General features: G+C 45.3%; 1 protein-coding gene across 6 annotated transcripts in view; it reads right to left on the reverse strand.

The window, feature by feature from the left end:
• Positions 1–17,150, reverse strand: part of AIFM3 (AIF family member 3) — a 52,382-nt gene that overhangs the window by 3,696 nt on the left and 31,536 nt on the right. For all 6 annotated transcript variants that reach the window (XM_083717235.1, XM_083717234.1, XM_083717237.1 and 3 more), the window contains 13 exons: positions 16,589–16,685; positions 15,621–15,733; positions 13,428–13,514; positions 13,018–13,109; positions 11,601–11,731; positions 9,930–10,045; positions 8,145–8,216; positions 6,309–6,372; positions 5,187–5,263; positions 4,965–5,082; positions 3,385–3,483; positions 3,139–3,214; positions 1,178–1,282 (listed from right to left, as the gene is read on the reverse strand). In XM_083717235.1, coding sequence (XP_083573361.1) covers positions 1,178–1,282; positions 3,139–3,214; positions 3,385–3,483; positions 4,965–5,082; positions 5,187–5,263; positions 6,309–6,372; positions 8,145–8,216; positions 9,930–10,045; positions 11,601–11,731; positions 13,018–13,109; positions 13,428–13,514; positions 15,621–15,733; positions 16,589–16,685 — 1,247 coding nt within the window. The remainder of the gene's footprint in view (positions 1–1,177; positions 1,283–3,138; positions 3,215–3,384; positions 3,484–4,964; positions 5,083–5,186; positions 5,264–6,308; positions 6,373–8,144; positions 8,217–9,929; positions 10,046–11,600; positions 11,732–13,017; positions 13,110–13,427; positions 13,515–15,620; positions 15,734–16,588; positions 16,686–17,150) is intronic.

The following is a 17,150-nucleotide window of genomic DNA, read 5'->3' on the forward strand; positions in this document are numbered from 1 at the left end:
GTAATGGCTAGAAACCTGGCTTTGTTTTTCAAGTGGAAATTATCAACATTATAGGCCAAATTCTGAGCTTATAATATTGATAATCTTGGCTTCCACTTTAAAAGTTTTGCAAGATACATATTGGTGTGGGGTGTTCCCCCAAAGTTTATTCAGTAACCGTTGCTCACAGGAAGAAAGAGAATTTTTCAAAACAGGGCAATAAAGCTCATATCTTCCTACTGGAAAATCAGCCAACCTAGCTCCTGATATTTCACTCAGTGCTGACCCAATGCTGATCAAGGAAGTGAGCTCCCCCCACCCAATATCACTACATCCATTTCCTGGGGGGGGGGGATTCACCTGCCTCACAAGTGGGAAATGGATGAGAGCTCTGCCAGAAAAGCAAAGAAGCGGCAGGTAAAATTTTCGTCTGATACTCACAAGCTTGAGGACTAGTAAAGGTAAAGGGACCCCTGATGATTAGGTCCAGTCGTGACCGACTCTGGGGTTGCGGCGCTCATCTCGCTTTACTGGCCGAGGGAGCCGGCATACAGCTTCCGGGTCATGTGGCCAGCATGACTAAGCCACTTCTGGCGAACCAGAACAGCGCATGGAAATGCCGTTTACCTTCCCGCCGGAGTGGTACCTATTTATCTACTTGCACTTTGACGTGCTTTCGAACTACTAGGTAGGCAGGAGCAGGGACCGAGCAACGGGAGTTCACCCCGTCGCGGGGATTCGAACCGCCAACCTTCTGATTGGCAAGTCCTAGGCTCTGCGGTGGTGCTGTGGGTTAAACCACAGAGCCTAGGGCTTGCCAATCAGAAGGCGGTTCGAATCCCCACGACGGGCTGAGCTCCCATTGCTCAGTCCCTGCTCCTGCCCACCTAGCAGTTCGAAAGCATGTCAAAGTGCAAGTAGATAAACTGAGGACTAGAACCTTGCATTTAAAATGAATGACAAGATTCCCCAGATGCTGCAGCCTGTACCCCGCATTATGCTCTGTTTGTGGGGCAGTTGTGGGACACAGACAGCCCAGACCAGATTGATGCCCTTTAAAACTTGGTAGTGGATCAGCACTTGAAACCCCCTTTTACTTTTTGGGCTGTCAATCAACTTTTCAATGAGGAAAGAAAGGAAACCAACCAGTGGGTACTTTGAGGGAAAGGCCGGTCTCAAACTGGCGGTTGCAACTTACTCCACATCTCGTTTCCGGATGGCCCTGCCGGCTCCCATGACATCTGCAACCTTGGAGACCAGAGGGTCATAGTTCATGCTTGCCACGGCAAGCACCTCTTCATTCCTGCAACGAAAGATGTGAGGATTTGGAGGCTGATGGAGAAGGAGAGGTCGAGATCACAGAATCCCTGACAGATGGCCACCCAGCCTCTTCTTAAAATCTCCAATGAAGGGAGACAAACAGAAGAAGATGCCTTCACCCCGGTATGGCTCCTCTTTATCACATACACAGCCCAACAAGGCAATGACAGCAATCCACCAACAGTATACAAATCAATATGGCTAACCTGATCCAAAACACCCACCCACCCCACTCACACATGAAAACAAAGATCACCACAGCCAATCACAAACAAAGGAGGCCAACCCCAACCTCTCTCACCACCAAAGGAACACAAGTGAACAGCAGAGAACCTGCACAAGCAACGCTGACACCAAACCCTACATACACTAAGCAAAATAGAAACATCGCCACCCGACCCCCACCCATCTTCCACCCCTCTCCCCCTTTTCGTCCTAATGTCTCAACAAATGAAACTGATTTGTAAAAATGTTATGGGGAAAAAATACAAGAGAGAGACATTACACGTACTTCTGTAAATCAATAAAATCTTTAATAAAAATACAAAAAAATAAAAAATCTCCAATGAAGGAGAGCCTTCTGAGGGAGCCCATTCCACTGCTGAACAGCTCTTACCATCAGAAAGGTCTTCCTAATCACTGGTGCGAGGTATAGGGGCGCTAGAGGCTCTAGCCCCCTCAATATTTTGAATCAGGGAACCCAGCCCTCTCAATATTGTGGGGGCCGACATCCCCTGTCACAGTTGGGTACCCTCTGTGCACCCCAGCCTCCACCTGGGAGCCAGGAGGGGGCTGGGATGAGCGAGGGCGAAGATTGCCCTCCTCCGTGTATCCCACCCCCCCATATGCCATGGGGAGAAGGAGGCCCAGCGGTAGAGCCAAGCACTGAGCTCCGCCCCTTCTCCTCACATGACATTAGATGGGGAGGTGGAGCATGCGATGGTTCCGCCTCCATCTCCCCGCTGCACAACCCACTAGGGCGGATGCATCACATGACATCACATGACGTGTCATGTGATGCCCCCCCCCCAATGCAGGAGGCAAGCTGGCACCTTTGTTTCTAATGTTCAGTTCAGGGGTAGGCAAACTAAGGCCCGGGGGCCGGACCTGGCCCTTCTCAATCCAGCCTGCGGACGGCCCGGGAATCATCATGTTTTTACATGAGTAGAATGTGTCCTTTTATTTAAAATGCATCTCTGGGTTATTTGTGGGGCATAGGAATTTGCTCATATTTTTTTCCAAAATATAGTCCGGCCCACCACATGGTCTGAGGGATGGTGGACCTGCCCACGCCTGAAAAAGGTTACTGACCCCTTTTGGAGTCTCCTTTCTTGTCATTTGAATCCATTGGTCCTACTCCCTGGAAAAGCAGAAAACGAGCTTTCTCCATGTGACATCCCTTCAGATATTTGAAAATGGCTCTCATATCACCTCTCAGTCTTCTCTTTTCCGGGCTAAACCTACCCAGCTCCCATAGCCATTCCTCATAAGGCTTGGTTTCCAAACCCTTTGATCAACTTGGTCACTCTTATGAGGACACACTCTGATTTGTTAATATCTTTCTGAAACTGGGGTTGCCAGAACTGGACACAAGACTCCAGCTAGGGTCTCACCTGGTCAGAACAGAGCAGTACTATTACTTCCCTTGATGGACGTTAGATTTCTGTTGATGCAACCTAGAACTGCATTAGCTTTTTTTTTTGCTGCATTACGCTGCTGACTCGTGTTGCGGATGCATGGAATGCCACTAAGTGGAGCACAGCCAGCACTTTTTGCAAATGCCCATCCTTACTTAACATGGGTGCAGCTGCATCTTTGGAAAGACAAAGCAGCACTTACTTGGTGTAAAACGCCACAAACTTCAGTTCATCCAAGTCCCCCTGAATTATGACATCATCAAACCCCTCTCCATGGCCTGGGAAATGAAAAAAGAGATAACACTGATTTATTGCAAGGGGGAGGAACTTGTACAACCGCCCGAGCAAGGGCAGCCAATAGCCAGGGTTAGATCTTCCTCCAAAGTCCTGCAGTGAGGAAGACTTGGCCTTGCTCTTACCGTCAGATCTGGGTGGCCCGTTCACTCACCTGCGTAGCGGATGCTCTTGCCAAACATGGCTGTCCACAGGTAAGGGACTGTGCTGATTTCGGTCCCATGTGCCAACATGTTCAGCGCGGCAATGCGTCCTGGAATGTGAAGGAAGAGCAGGAGCACATTGCTCAATGCTCCATGCAGTACCAGCCACCCAGCAATGCAGCCCTCTTTAATTCCCCAAACCAGCTCTTGGAATCTGAAATCGCCCTGTCTTTTAGGGGTGGTTTAGGCCAACTGTTAGTCTTGGACTTTGCTATTTTAACCCATGTGTAACTTGTCATTTTGCATTTCTTAGTACAGAAAGTATTGATCTGATGTGCGCCCTCCGACAGGCTGCAATGCACTGCGAGTTCCGAGACTTAGACAATGCCCTGACGGATCGAATTGTCTGCGGGGTCCGGGACATCCATCTGCAACGGCGTCTCCTCGCCAAGCCAGACCTCACGCTGCAGAAAGCCACTGAGGAGGCCGTGGCCTCAGAAGCTGCTGAACTCTCCGCCCAGGAAATCTGCAAGGCCAGTAGCCTGTATTTAAAAGACTATGTTCCCTGGACAAACTGCACATGTAAAGCTGTTTTGTGAATAGGGTCAATTAATATGCTTATGTGCCTTACTGAAACCAATAAGGGTATTGCTGTATGTAATGGAACCACTATGATTGTAACTAATGCCTTATCTCGGTGGGGAGGGGTGTTATGTATTGAAGTTCTCACCCTGGCCACCAGGAGTATCATGTATATAGTTTTCACTCAGGTCCACGTCAGTTACTTTAGGCAGGAAACCCTGGGTTGTTGTTGCTACAATGTTGACAGCCGGCTGCCTATAAAAGCAGGCCGGCTGAGCTGTTTGCTGTTCAGTTCTGTTCCCGCTTACAAATAAAGAGCTGCTTTGGAGAAATCGCTGCGTCGTCTGCTATGTCCACCCACTATCTAACATTTCCTATTCTAATTATTCAAGAGGGTTCTGGAAGCTTCTCTGTGTGAAAGAAACAAGCAGAAGGTTCGTGATGTCTGGGTTATACCTTCAGAGAAGCTGAGTACAGCTGGTTTAAACTGGTTCTCTTATCTCTTTCTGTCAAGGTTATGCTGAATATAAAAATAAGGCTAGAAGGTGCCTGGGTTTCACTTTCACTTTCTATCTCTTTTTCCTCCTGGTGTGGTGTTTTGTACATAGTATGCTTAGCGTTAAGGTTTAGACTTATTATAAGTTGTTGTAAATTTAAGTTTAAGTCTGCTGCAACTGGATTTCTTATGGACAGTGCCAATCCTGAATGTATTGGATTTCTGACCATTTTGCTCATTTGCCTTCTGTAGCAGTAAAGCTCTGCTGGATGAAATACAATTGCCTGTGATCGATTTGGGGGGAATCCTGCAACATGTTTAATTTTTTACTCTGCTAACTATATGTTAGAATCTGCTCTGAATCAATGCTGAGTAGAATTGAATGACTCAACTACCTATTTCTCATCTTTTGATTTTCACCGGTTGCTATAACCATTCTCTCTGCTTTGTATACGTTATAAAAAGAAAAATTTAAATGAGAAAAGAAGAAACAAGAAACTGAGCGTTACCCACCATGCATGTGAGCCATCTGCCAATGAGGGATGTTCACCTTCTTGTTGTTCCTCAGCACCAGTGGAAATGCAACAGCGTCGCCGGCTGCAAAAACTCCTGGGATGTTGGTCTGCATCATCTGGAAGGGAGGAGGAAAGAACCTCGTGGGTTAACGGCACATCTGCTGTGTGTGCCAAAGCACTCGCACTGGGCTCCAGCCTGCCTTTCGTGCCCCGGTTTTACCTTGTTCACCACAATGAAACCTTTGGAGTCCACGTTAATGCCACTCTGCTTCAAGAAGCCCGTCGCTGGGGTTGCACCTGCCCAGAAAGGGAGACAGGAATGTTGTCAGTGGGAGGGCTGTGCCTAACTTCTCCATAGAATCACAGAATTCTAAGTTGGCAGGGACCCTCTGAATGGCCTAGCCCAGGGCATAGCTGTCAACGTTTCCCCTTTTTAAAGGGAAATTCCCTTATTCCAAATAGGATTCCTCGCAAGAAAAGGGAAAAGTTGACAGCTATGGTCCAGGGGTCAGCAAACTTTTTCAGAGGGGGCTGGTCCACTGTCCCTCAGACCTCGTGGGGGGGGTCAGATTATATTGGGGGGGGGTGAATGAATTTCTATACGCCACAAATATCCCAGAGATGCATTTTAAATAAAAGCACACATTCTACTCGTGTAAAAACAAGCTGATTCCCGGACCATCCGTGGGCCGGATTTAGAAGGCGATTGGGACGGATCCGGCCCCCAGGCCTTAGTTTGCCTAACCATGACCTAGTCCAACCCGCAGGAATATGCAGCTGTCCCAAACGGGAATCAAACTTGCAGCTTTGGCAAGATCAGCACCAGGCTCTAACCAACTGAGCTATCCAGGCCGACATGAGCACCACCAGCCTGGCCCTAAGTCCCAGCGTCTGACCGCCCCCTGCCTCCAACAATAATTCTCGGCTTCTTGGCCAAAAGAAAGCGCCTTGACTGTACTCTTTTCAGCACCTACTAAAAAAAAACAACATCTAGGCAAACCTACCCAGACATGTAGAATGTTGCTGTATATTTTCATCTGCTTTTAATTTATTGCTGATTTTATTTTTTTTGAATGTTTTTACTGATCATTTTATTGTTTTCTTCTTTTTGCAAACTTCTTTGAGGCGTTGTTGTCATCGTTTTACAATCCGGCGGAATATGAATTTTACGAAATAGATAAGCAACCTAGTTGATGAGGAATTTACAGTAGTAATGCGCCAATTTACAGTAGTAATTCCCACTGCGTTCCCCATTGCAATGGATGGTCTGAAGGGTGCATAGCAGCCCATGACTCCCCCCCATATGGATTCCAGAGAAGTAAAGTTTTGCATGGCTACCTACCTATGCCTATGACGCAGACATCGGCCCGGAGGACTTTGCCACTTTTCAGTACAACCTCCTTTAGCTTCAAGGGAGAGAGAAAAAAGTAGGAAATAGTAGTAATTGGAAAGATGAGCCGCAGCCCATTTTGCCCAGATCTTACACCCTTTTCTTTCATTCACAGAGTAGTCTACCCCACACTGAAACCAGGAAATAAAGAATGGAAAAGTTGTCCTATGAAACCATTCCCCAAAACACCCTCCGAGTGTTTTGGATGCATGGTGCTGATGGGAGTTGTAGTTCAAAACCTTTGGAGGGCGCGAGGTTGGGGAAGGCTGCTGTAGGCTATACCACTCGTGGGTCTAGTGAGAAATGTGGTTTTACCTGCACTAGGACTGGGCGATATCTGCTTTTCAACATCATGATATATCACCAGCTAAAACATCGCAATTTACCGATATACAGTGGTACCTCTGGATGCGAATGGGATCTGTTCCGGAGCCCGGTTCGCATCCTGAGCAGAACACAACCCGCATCTCTGCGTGCGTGGGTCATGATTCGCCACTTCTGCACATGCACGTGACGTCATTTTGAGCGTCTGCGCATGCGCGCAAGGCGAAACCCAGAAGTAATGTGTTCCATTACTTCCGGGTCGCCGCGGAGCGTAACCTGAAAAAACTCCACCTGAAGCAACTTCAACCCGAGGTATGACTGTGTGTGTGTATATATATATATGTACACCGAAATAAGGATGGAGCTATGTAGAGGAATTGTCTGGCTTCACAGTTTTCCCCAAATATTGATTTTTGCATGGCACACACACGTCATGATTTGCAATATGTTCCCAGGCCAAAAATTATGAAACAGAAATCACGATATGGACTTCCAACTGGTTCTGGATGACATATCAATGGTTAAGAATGGACCTCCGGAACAAATTAAGTACTTAACCTGAGGTACCACTGTGTGTGTGTGTGTGTGTGTGTGTGTGTGTGTATTTGTATATATAGGTAAAGGTAAAGGTACCCCTGCCCGTACGGGCCAGTCTTGACAGACTCTGGGGTTGTGCGCCCATCTCACTTAAGAGGCCAGGGGCCAGCGCTGTCCGGAGACACTTCCGGGTCACGTGGCCAGCGTGACATCGCTGCTCTGGCGAGCCAGAGCTGCACACGGAAACGCTGTTTACCTTCCCGCTAGAAAGCGGTCCCTATTTATCTACTTGCACCCGAGGGTGCTTTCGAACTGCTAGGTTGGCAGGCGATTTGTATATATAGCTCACAATAAATATACTGCACTGAAGAACCTGGAACTCTGAGCATTTCTGCTAAAGCGCCGCAAAGAATTTGTGACAGTCTCCACCATTCCTCCTCTACCCCGTCCCTAACTTAAAGGAAGCAGGTTCTTCATGCAACAGCTTGTTCAACTACTATGTGAGAAGCCTCCCTCCCCGATCTCTGCAGCTAACCCTTGCTGCAGTTGGATTGGCTGCCCACCGGCTGCTCTGCAAACTGCAGAGCGTGACGGCACCATTACGTTTTTATTACGTTTTATTACGTTTACGTTTTTATTAAGTTTTAGAAAGAACAAAGAAGACCTCCACAAGCAAACCTAGACAGCAGTGCCTACACAGATCTCTCTCTCTCCCCGCCCCCCATCCCAGTCACAGACTCTCAAGGAATGTCCTACACTACACCTCTCAGCCCCGGTGCTGTATGGGACTAGATTCTTTCTAGATCAATGCAAGGCATAGAATCACCTTCCCATCAGCCCCAGCAGGCCAAGAAGCACAGAATGACAAAGGCAAAGACCTTGGAAATCCAACAGATGGTGCTCAAAGGTCATTGCACACAAACCTACCTTGCCCTCCTGTTCCCGCAGTTCCGAGACTTCCGTCTGCATGTAGAATTTCACCCGATTGTTTTCAAACATCTGTCCAAGAGCAAGGAAGCAAGAGAGAGAGAAGGAGAGGGAGGGGGAAGATTATACATTAGCTCTGTAATGGTGCTCTTAAGCATAGGATTTTCTTTTTAAAGATAAATGGCCAGCAGTTGGGGCCCCAATCCAGATCAGAACCCAACATGTCAGGTGGAGGGATTTTAACCATTCACACAACTATGGTCACATAGTGGCAGCAAATCACACAGTCACATAAAATTGCTGCCCCCCCCCCCCAACAGATCAAGACTACAGTGGGAAACAAAGGGTTAAAGCCCTCTCCCCTGCATATTTTAATTATGGGCTCTCCTTCCTTGGAGGTTTTTAAACAGATGTTTGCGGGGGGGGGGGATCTGTCAGAGATTATCTAACTGTGATTCCTGCCCTGCATGGAGTTGGATTAATGACCTTTAGGGTTCCATTCAACTTCACAGATATGTGATTCTATATTTGAATAATTTGCGTAGCTAACTGGTTTTATGCCTTGCTAATATATTCATTGCTTTTAAATGAATTAAATAAAGCTACAGGGAACCAGGCAGAGGGCCTTCTCAGTGGTGGCGCCCGCCCTGTGGAACGCCCTCCCATCAGATGTCAAAGAGATAAACAACTACCTGACATTTAGAAGACATCTGAAGGCAGCCCTCTTTAGGGAAGTTGTGTGACATTTTAATGTATTTTTAATCTTTGTTGGAAGCTGCCCAGAGTGGCTGGGGAAACCCAGCCAGATGGGTGGGGTACATGTTGTTGTTGTTGTTATTATACTTTGCATACCACTTAAAAGTCTATTTTTGGGCATTAAGCAGTATATAAAATAATAAATAATTGCTTATAACTGTATTTACTGATTATGTTATTTTTTTAATCTCTATGTCTCTATGTTGTTTTTTTTACAATTAAGTTGTGTGGATATGAGCTCGGTCTGCAAAGTAGAAGATTTTCCAAGTCTGTTTTGATGTTTACATGCATGATTGCATACAAGACTTAACACCCGTACATGCATTTGTCCTGCAAGACAACACTTTATGCTTAGTAATTGGTTTTTTAAAAAAAAATAATCAGAAAAGTTTGTAATAAATAAAAAGTAATGTATAAATATTACAGAATAAAATTAAATAAAGGTAATAAAAGAATCATAAATCCCCCCTATACTAGATTCAATAATGGATCCTCGAATTATCGAACAGTTGGTCAAAACTTCCATTCCTCACAGACGTTTTTCAAAAAAATGGCCACAGTCAGCCTGGATAGCTTAGTTGGCCAGAACATGGTTCTGATAATGCCAAGATTGCAGGTTTGATCCCTGCATGGGACAGCTACATATTCCTGTCTTGATGGTGGTTGGATATTATTATTATTATTATTATTATTATTATTATTATTATTATTCCCTGCCCATCTGGCTGGGTTTGGTGACTTACAGCATATCTAAAAACATAATAAAAACATCAAGCCTGAAAAACTTCCCTTATTAGGGCTGCCTTCAGATGTCATCTAAAAGTCAGATAGTTGCTTATTCCCTTGACATATGAATGGAATCTCCAAGAATAGAATATTTTAGATTGGGCGATAGTTGGCCATATCGGCCGGGTCCAAAGATGTATTTTTTTAAAGAAGTGGTTTAATAACCACTCAGGGCCCCTTCCACCTTTACAATTCTATGATTCTAGGAGCTCTCACAGGTTAACTTTCCATATCTGTTGCTACCTTCATGATGGATCGGCCAACCTTCTCCCCAAAGAACTTCTTGAAAGGAACTTCCTCCAGCTCCACCACAGAGACGGAATGCGCCTTCTCCGCGAGGTAAGCAGCAACTTCCATGCCTGGAAAACAGAAACAAGAAAAAGTAAAACCTTCCACGGAGGAAACCACACCAAAGAATGCACTTCCCGAAACAATACGTGAAATAAAGCGCAATTATCCATTGAAAATTCGCACTTCCCTGAATTTTATGATGCAGTTCTTCAACTGTGCATACACAAAGCATATACAGTGGTATCTCAGGTTAAGTACTTAATTCGTTCCGGAGGTCCGTTCTTAACCTGAAACTGTTCTTAACCTGAAGCACCACTTTAGCTAATGGGGCTTCCTGCTGCTGCTATGCTGCCAGAGCACGATTTCTGTTCTCATCCTGAAGCAAAGTTCTTAACCCAAGATACTATTTCTGGGTTAGCAGAGTCTGTAACCTGAAGCGTATGTAACCTGAAGCGTATGTAACCCAAGGTACCACTGTATTAGGGGAAAGCATGAAAGAAATGCATATATTTGTGAAAATATAATACTAACATGCTTTACATAAGGAGATATTGTTTTGCAAAACAAAAAACACCCATAAATATTACACCAAATCATGTAGGAGAATAAGCAGGAGAAAGCGCAATAAAAACGCCAATGAATTTTCACTAGGACTTGAAATAATAATGGTTATAATCCACAGTCAGGTGAATAAATGTATCAAACTGGATTTAAGAACCAGTACAATTAGTGGTTATAGTGTGTGGACTTGGGTTTGAATCCCACCTCACCCCGCCACAGTTTAAAACATCTAAAAGCAGCACATTTTCTGCTATAGGGACCAACAGGTTATGTTCCAACAGCTACAAGAAATATGAAAAGCCCTAGTCAAAAATGTAGTAGAAAAAAAGACAGTTACGGAACCGAGAAATTGCACAAAACAAATGAAATACTGTGAAAATCCCTGAAACGAGAAGTAATCGACTAGAAATATTATCTTATGGAAATAAACTAAATAATAAAAATCAAAAAGTTTAAGGAAAAAATTAGAAAAACCTAAAATTGAACAAAGCCTTAACGGGATGCCAGCTATAAACCTCATTTCCCTGAACTATTCAGTTTCCTCAGAAGGAAATAGAAAAATCATAAACCTTGACCAAATGACCAAAATTCAAAAAAGGGGGTAGAACTCCCAAAAATTCTGAAGTATTATAATCCTAGCTCAACCTAGGTGAAGCAAAGCGCAGTAATAAATGATTGAGGACTCAAAGGTACAGTTTCTAATACTGAATTTACAAAAAGGGGGTAAAGACTGATCTTTAACATCAGCAGTAACATCTAGACCATGGGAACATTTCTAAAACTTGTCTAAAACTTGCCATTTAGGTTTTCAAACCCTTTTTTTTGTAAATTCAGTATTTTTTTGAATTTTGGTCATTTAAGGTTTATGATTTTTCTATTTATTATTATTATTTAGTTTATTTCCACAAGATAATATTTCTAGTCGATTACTCCTCGTTTCAGGGATTTTCATGGCATTTCATTTGTTTTGTACAACTAGTCAAAAATGTAGGCAGGCCAAGCCTTATCCCAGGTACGTAAATTATTTTATCTGACCGTCCTTCCTTGCAGAGAGAGGCTCACCCAGGAAAGAGGCTCCGACCACCACGGCATTCTTGCTGGTGGCCAGTTTCACCACTCGGTTGGCGTCCTCCACTGTCCGGATGTTAAAAACGTTCTCCACTTCCTTGCCTTTGCAGCTAAGGGTTTTGGGCCTGGAAAGACGTGATGGCAGAGGAAGACTGTAGCCGAAACAGAATTCTACAAGATCAAAGTCTGGCAGACGTCCCAATGTTGTAATGTGGATACCGATCACAGAAAAAACGTCCTCAAAATACACAGCCACTCCATGTTGCCCCAAAGTCCTGGTCGTTCCACATAGGTAGAGCACCTGCTTGGAATGCAGAAGGTCCAGGTCCAATCCCTAATGGGTAGGGCTGAGAGAGACTCCCAGCCTGAAATGCTCGACAGCCGCTGCTGCCAGTCAGTGTGGACAATACTGAGCTACATGGGCCAATGATCTAAGTACCATATTTTTCGCTCTATAAGACACAGCAGACCACAAGACGCACCTGGTTTTTGGAGGCGGAAAACAAGAAAAAAAAATATTATGAATCTCAGAAGCCAGAACAGCAAGAGGAATTGCTGTGCAGTGAAAGCAGCAATCCCTCTTGCTGTTCTGGCTTCTGGGATAGCTGCGCAGCCTACATTCGCTCCATAAGATGAACACACATTTCCCCTTACTTTTTAGGAGGGAAAAAGTGAGTCTTATAGAGCAAAAAATACGGTATATGGCAGTTTCATACTTTCTTGCGCTGCATTCAACGCACCACAGAAAGAGAGCTCACAACCAATGTGCTGTCAATGGTTAGTGTTGGACTGGGAGAGCAGGCTTCAAATCCCCTCTCAAGTCATGAAGCTCACTGGGTAACCTTGGGCCAGTCACCATCTCTTAGCCTAACCTACTCAAAGGAGCGTCTCCACCCCCATCATTCAGCCCCAGACACTGAGGTGGGTCCCCAGACACCTATGAGGGTCTTCTGGCGGTTCCCTCACAGCAAGAAGTGAGGTTACAGGGAACCAGGCCTTCTTGGTAGTGGCACCCGCCCTGTGGAACGCCCTCCCATCAGATGTCAAGGAAATAAACAACTATCTGACCTTTAGATGACATCTGAAGGCAGTCCTGTATCGGGAAGTTTTTAATGTTTGATGTTTTATTGTGTTTTAATATTTTGTTTGTAGCCACCCAGAGTGGCTAGGGAAACCCAGCCAGATGGGTGGGGTATAAATAATAAATTATTATTATGATTATTATTACCTCACAGGGTTGTTGTGAGGATGGAATGCGGGGAGGAGAACTATATACACCACCTTGAGGCCTTGGGAGATAAAGGTGGTATATAAATGAAGCAAATAATACATAATAAATTAATAACCATCCATGACCTTTCTCTTAAGGTCAAAACTTTGGGTGCCCAAAAATGTCCTGCTCGTCACTTACGTGCTCCCAGTGGCAAGTAGCAGTTTGTTATACTCCATTTTAAACCCGTCCTTGAATACAGCTGTCTTGTTCTTGACGTCCACAGCCACCACCTGAAACAATTTCCAAAGGGTCATTCAACGGAACATCTTAAGGAACATCCGAAAGCGTAATAAGCTAAGGACCGAACTTTTGCAGAAGGTCCTGGGTTCAATTCCCACCAGCATCTCTAGGGTTAGGGTTGGGAGAGTCCTCCGCCTGAAAAACCCTGGAAGGGTTGCTGCCGGCCAGTGTAAACAACACTGAGCTAGATGGAAGCAATGGTTTTACACAGTATGGGGCAGCTCCCGACGAAATTGAGAATTCAAACTGGGAGTATAGAATATCACTGATACAAAACTTCCACCCCTTGTACACAGACACACACACACCTGCATTTCTGTCAGGACCTCGATGTCATACGTACGAAAGAATTCCTTCGGTCGCAAGGCAATCTGATCAGGGTGAGAATCCATCGACTGAAAAGAAAATCCATTTTTGTCCTTAGCAAAAGCAGGGGTTGCTGATTATTATTTTTTGACCCAGAGGGCACTTTTGGATATTTGAATGACTGCCCACCCCCTCTGATCACTTCTCTCCCTCCCCCCACCCCCCCACCAGATCAGCCCACCCCCATAGCCCACCCCTCAAGAGACTGAAAGAAAGAACATGTGGACATAGACACTTCCACAGTCAGATCCAATGGTATTCATCTAAGCCTTGAAAAGAACAGAGAGCCGATAGATGCAACTAGTTTGGCTGAACTGGGCCCCACAACAATGCTGTGAGATGGAGCGCAAGAGGTGGGGGCACCAAATTTTAGCACCGCACAGGGCATGCTGAAATCTGAGAGCCCAAATTCCACCACTGAGAGCATCCTTGCCCCAACTTCCTCCTTACCAGAGCTGAGGGAGGAAGTTGGAAGAGTGCCTGATTTCAAGACACGGGTTTTTATTTTGTCTCACTGCTTTCCCCTGGGTGGAATCTAGACATATATATATATATATATATATATATATATATATTTGCTTTCGTAGATTTTCACGGGTACAGGAATGCAGGTTTTGGTGTCCTCGGGTGTCTTCCCGTGTAAAAGTTGGGGTGTCTAGGCGACGTTTCGACGAGGTCTCACTCGTCATCTTCAGGCTGGTGCTTTCGGCTTCTTGTTACTGGAACAGAGCGGGATCTCAATGTTTGAGTTCCTATAAATACTGTAGAGGGGGTGTGGTGTCTAGCCTCCAATGTTCTGGGCAGAGAGGAAGTTCCCAGGCTAGTGTGCCTTTTCTTCTTTTGTTCCTTAATTACTTGAGAGATACCTTGAGTGATTTCTTGAGTGATATCCTGAGTACCACTTAGGTGGGTCATTAGGTGGGTCATTAGGCAACTAATCCACACCTAATGACCCACCTAAGTGGTACTCAGGATATCACTCAAGAAATCACTCAAGGTATCTCTCAAGTAATTAAGGAACAAAAGAAGAAAAGGCACACTAGCCTGGGAACTTCCTCTCTGCCCAGAACATTGGAGGCTAGACACCACACCCCCTCTACAGTATTTATAGGAACTCAAACATTGAGATCCCGCTCTGTTCCAGTAACAAGAAGCCGAAAGCACCAGCCTGAAGATGACGAGTGAGACCTCGTCGAAACGTCGCCTAGACACCCCAACTTTTACACGGGAAGACACCCGAGGACACCAAAACCTGCATATATATATATATATATATATACTCTGTGAAAATGCTTTTTTTTTCCTTAGTGTCTTGGGGGGGAAAATGAATTTGCCATAAGCTCACCAGTGCCATCTAGTGCCCCATTTGTATAATGTCCAGTGGTAGCTCGGGTTACAGACACTTCAGTTTACAGATGCTTCAGGTTACAGACTCCGCTAACCCAGAAATAGTACCTTGGGTTAAGAACTTTGCTTCAGGATGAGAACAGAAATCGCACGGCGGCAGCGCAGCGACAGCAGTAGGCCCCATTAGCTAAAGTGGTACCTCAGGTTAAGAACAGTTTCAGATTAAGAACGGACCTCCAGAACGAATTAAGTTCTTAACCCGAGGTACCACTGTACTTAAAACCCACTTAAAATTTTATATTTGCTGCTGCACAGCTGAGTCTCTGCTGTTTAGTCCTGAATCAGAACAAACGTCCATCTGCAGAAAATTCAGTTCGTCTTTGTTCTGATTCAGCAGTAAACAAGAGAGTTTTCCCAGGAAAAACAGCAGGACGAAAGAAGCAGCTCTCAGACCCGTGCCTGCAAATCACAGGACAAATGTCCCACTTCTTCCTTCACCTCTTTATAATTCGATATCATCTTATTATAGTCCAGTAACTCAAGATAACACTTCGTGCATCTGCTGGAGAGGACTGTAGTTTACAAGAGCTTATGCCAGTGGTAGCCGATGTGGGGATTTCCAGATATTGATGGACTACAACTCCCATCATCCCTGACCATCGGCCACGCTGGCTGATGGGATTTGTAGTCCGACAACTTCTAGATGGCACCAAGTTAGCTCTCCCTTGATTAGGATTTGCCCTCCACCAAGTTTAGGATACAAGGAGAATGAACTGGAGAATACCAACCTTACTTAATTTGGGTCTGTCATAGGGCAAGTTCCGGTCCATCGTGCACATCACAATCCTATCCGAGAAGCCTTCTTGCCGTAACGTCTCTGCACACACCAGTCCTGCGGGGCCTGTGAAAAAAGTGTATTTGTTCGTGTATTATTATTATTATTATTATTATTATTATTATTATTGCCACCATTTTTCTCCAAAGAGAGCAAAGTGTTGTATGTCATTCTCCCCTCCTCATTTTTATTCCTCACAACAACCCTGTGAGGTTGATTAGGCAGTGACTGGTTCCTGGTCACACCCAGTGAGTTTCATTAGTTGATTGGCGGCATTCGAACCCTGGTCTCCCAGGTCCAAGCCTGACACTCTAACCACAACATAAAATAATAAATTGTATATTTTGATTTAGAATGCCTTGATAATATTGTGCACAGGCAGCGGCCAATTGATGCGCGTCCGACTGATGCGCAATCACACACGTGTGCATGGCTCCGAACCCGGAGGTGACCCCAGAACATGGCTAAAACACCCATAAAATATCACTAAAATGCCAGAATGGGGGGATGGAGCGGGGTAATATGCAGGCCCCATTGACATGCGTGGGGGTCCAGAACGTTCCTCCCCGAGGATCGCCTGTATTTTAATTATGGATTAAATGTATAGTTGCAAACCATTTTTCAACCTGAGCAGTATATAAAATAAAATAATGATAACAACAGCAGCAACAATAATGGCAAAATTCACATCTAATGCTCCGCCCAGTTTTGCCTCTGGCCCCGCCCACCACTGACCTCTGGCCCTCGGAATGTTTCCCAGTAGCCAATGTGGCCCTCGAGCTGGAAAAGGTCCAACCTCCCTGCAGTACAGCAGCTGACCTGAAGGTGGTGCCATCTCTTCAGTGAAGTCACCCCTCACCCAACACCTGCCCTCCATCCCACCCCAGGCTGCTTTTGGAGCCCAACTCTGGCTCACGGTACCTGCCCCGATGATGAGTACATTTGTGCTGCTGATGTTGTAGTTGCTGAGAGAGATGCATTTGGCCATCACCTTGGTCCTCCTCTGCGTCTGAAGAGCCTGAAGGGGGCCATTAAGAAGACGGTGTCAGCGAAAACCTTTCACACTTCTGTGATTCCCCCCATTGCGGGGGGTTGGTCTGGATGACCCACGAGGTCCCTTCCAAATCTACAGTTCTGCGACTCCTCTGCCAACTCACACACACACTGTTTTTGGTCAGGAGAAGCATCCCTGAGAAAAATTTGGTTTTTGGCGATGTTCTGTACTGGTAAAACCCATTTGTTCTTACTTAGCAGCAAGTTCCATTGGGACTCAGTTGGATTTACTTCTGAGTAAAGAGGCTTTACTTGGTCCACCATGATCACTGCAGATGGTGAGAGCAGCCACAAAATTAAAAGACGCCTGCTTCTTGGGAGAAAAGCAATGACACACCTAGACAGCATCTTAAAAAGCAGAGACATCACCTTGCCGACAAAGGTCCGTATAGTTAAAGCTATGGTTTTCCCAGTAGTGATGTATGAGAGC

This window comes from Podarcis gaigeae, assembly GCF_964106915.1.
Source record: "Podarcis gaigeae genome assembly, chromosome: 16".
NCBI lineage: Eukaryota > Metazoa > Chordata > Lepidosauria > Squamata > Lacertidae > Podarcis > Podarcis gaigeae.